Source organism: Myotis lucifugus, unplaced genomic scaffold (genome assembly GCF_000147115.1).
Source record: "Myotis lucifugus unplaced genomic scaffold, Myoluc2.0 scaffold_276, whole genome shotgun sequence".
NCBI classification, from domain to species: Eukaryota; Metazoa; Chordata; class Mammalia; order Chiroptera; family Vespertilionidae; genus Myotis; species Myotis lucifugus.
Window position 1 is genome coordinate 1,064,478 of NW_005871324.1, and position 1,461 is coordinate 1,065,938.

A 1,461-nucleotide genomic window follows, 5' to 3' on the forward strand; every position below is an offset into this window, starting at 1 on the left:
TCGTGCGACCCAGTCACGGGTGCTGCCCATGGGTGAGTTGGTGCGCTGACAGGGGGCGGGTGGAGAGGTTGCTGGCACCCTCATGATCCTAATACCCGACAGAGACCAACCAGCGCAAGGGTGTGATGGGCGCGGGCGCGCTGCTCGCCATGCTCCTGGGTCTGCTGCTCTCGCTACTCGGCTGTTGCTGCGCCTGCCGTGGCAAGGACCCCGCGCACAGGTGAGGCCCCACGCGGCCCGGCTCTCCTGGGCTCGGGACGCACCCTGTCAGTCGCGCTGCCGGACCTTTCGGTACCCACCTGTCTCGGGCCCGGTCCTGGCCCCGCCCCTGGCGCCTGGCCCCGCCCTCTCTTTAGCTCAGGCCCCTCCCTTTCTGTTTCCGCTCCCTCGGAGAACGAACCTCCCTCTAGGCCCCGCCCCAGCCCCGCCCCATTCGCTCAGGCCCCGCCCCCGCCCCGCAGGGAGCTCTCACTTGGGAGGAAGAAGCCGCCACAACGACTGTGCGGACGCTTCAGCCGCATCAGCATGAAGCTGCCCCGGATCCCGCTCCGCAGGCAGAAGCTACCCAAGGTCGTAGGTAAAGATACCCGCACAGGGTCTGTGGGGGGACACCTTCTTCCGCAAGAGGCTGCTGGGAAATGGGTGTGAAGGTATCGGTGTGGGGAAATGCTCTGAATGTTGATGTGGGTGGGCGTGGGGGTGGTGCGACGGAAGAGAAGGAAAAAGGGGATGATAATGTGCGCGAGCCCAGGGAGGAAGGTAGGAGGGTAGGAGGCCTAGGTGTGCAGGCAGGTGTGGGAGGCTTTGGGCTCTGACTCTGTGAGTGCTTGCATCTACGGTGCCATGAGGGTGTGTGGACATCTGGGTCGGACAGCCCCCCCCCCCACTCCACAGTTTGTAGGAGTATATGTTGGTGTGTTCACCTGGAGTTGTGGCACCTGTGCAAGGGAATTGCTGGCACCAGTTGGCAGGAGAGGGGTCCTGCCTGGATCCCCTGCAGTGCCCTGGGTCCTTTCTGGAGCCCTCCGCCCTACCAAAGGGCCCTGGGTGAGGGGTTCTGCTTCTATTGTCACGCTGCCTGTTGAATTGCCTGTGCCACCCACAGGCAGGGTAGGGCTGGTGCGCCATCATTTGTGGTAGGAGGGCTATGGAGGGCACAGGCTCTGAGGCAGGGCAGGCCCCCTGGCAGCCGTGCCTCCCTCTTCCCCTAGTGGCCCATCACGACCTGGATAACACACTCAACTGCAGCTTCCTGGAGCCACCGTCGGGGCTGGAGCAGCCCTCACCATCCTGGTCTTCCCGGGCCTCATTCTCCTCCTTCGACACCACTGACGAAGGCCCTGTGTACTGCGTGCCCCACGAGGGTGAGCACACTCTGCTTAAGCCTCACTCAGGCCCAGGGAAATGCTCCAGCTTAAAAGATCTCTGTGCTCGGGGGTATAGGCATCATGGAGAGGGATG

General features: G+C 63.7%; 1 protein-coding gene across 1 annotated transcript in view; it reads left to right on the forward strand.

Moving 5' to 3' along the window:
* LOC102433701 (scavenger receptor class F member 2) overlaps positions 1-1,461 on the forward strand; it is a 23,910-nt gene that overhangs the window by 9,583 nt on the left and 12,866 nt on the right. Inside the window, 3 exon segments of the mRNA XM_023763190.1 lie at positions 91-220; positions 462-577; positions 1,212-1,364. Of these exon segments, the coding sequence (XP_023618958.1) occupies positions 91-220; positions 462-577; positions 1,212-1,364 (399 nt within the window).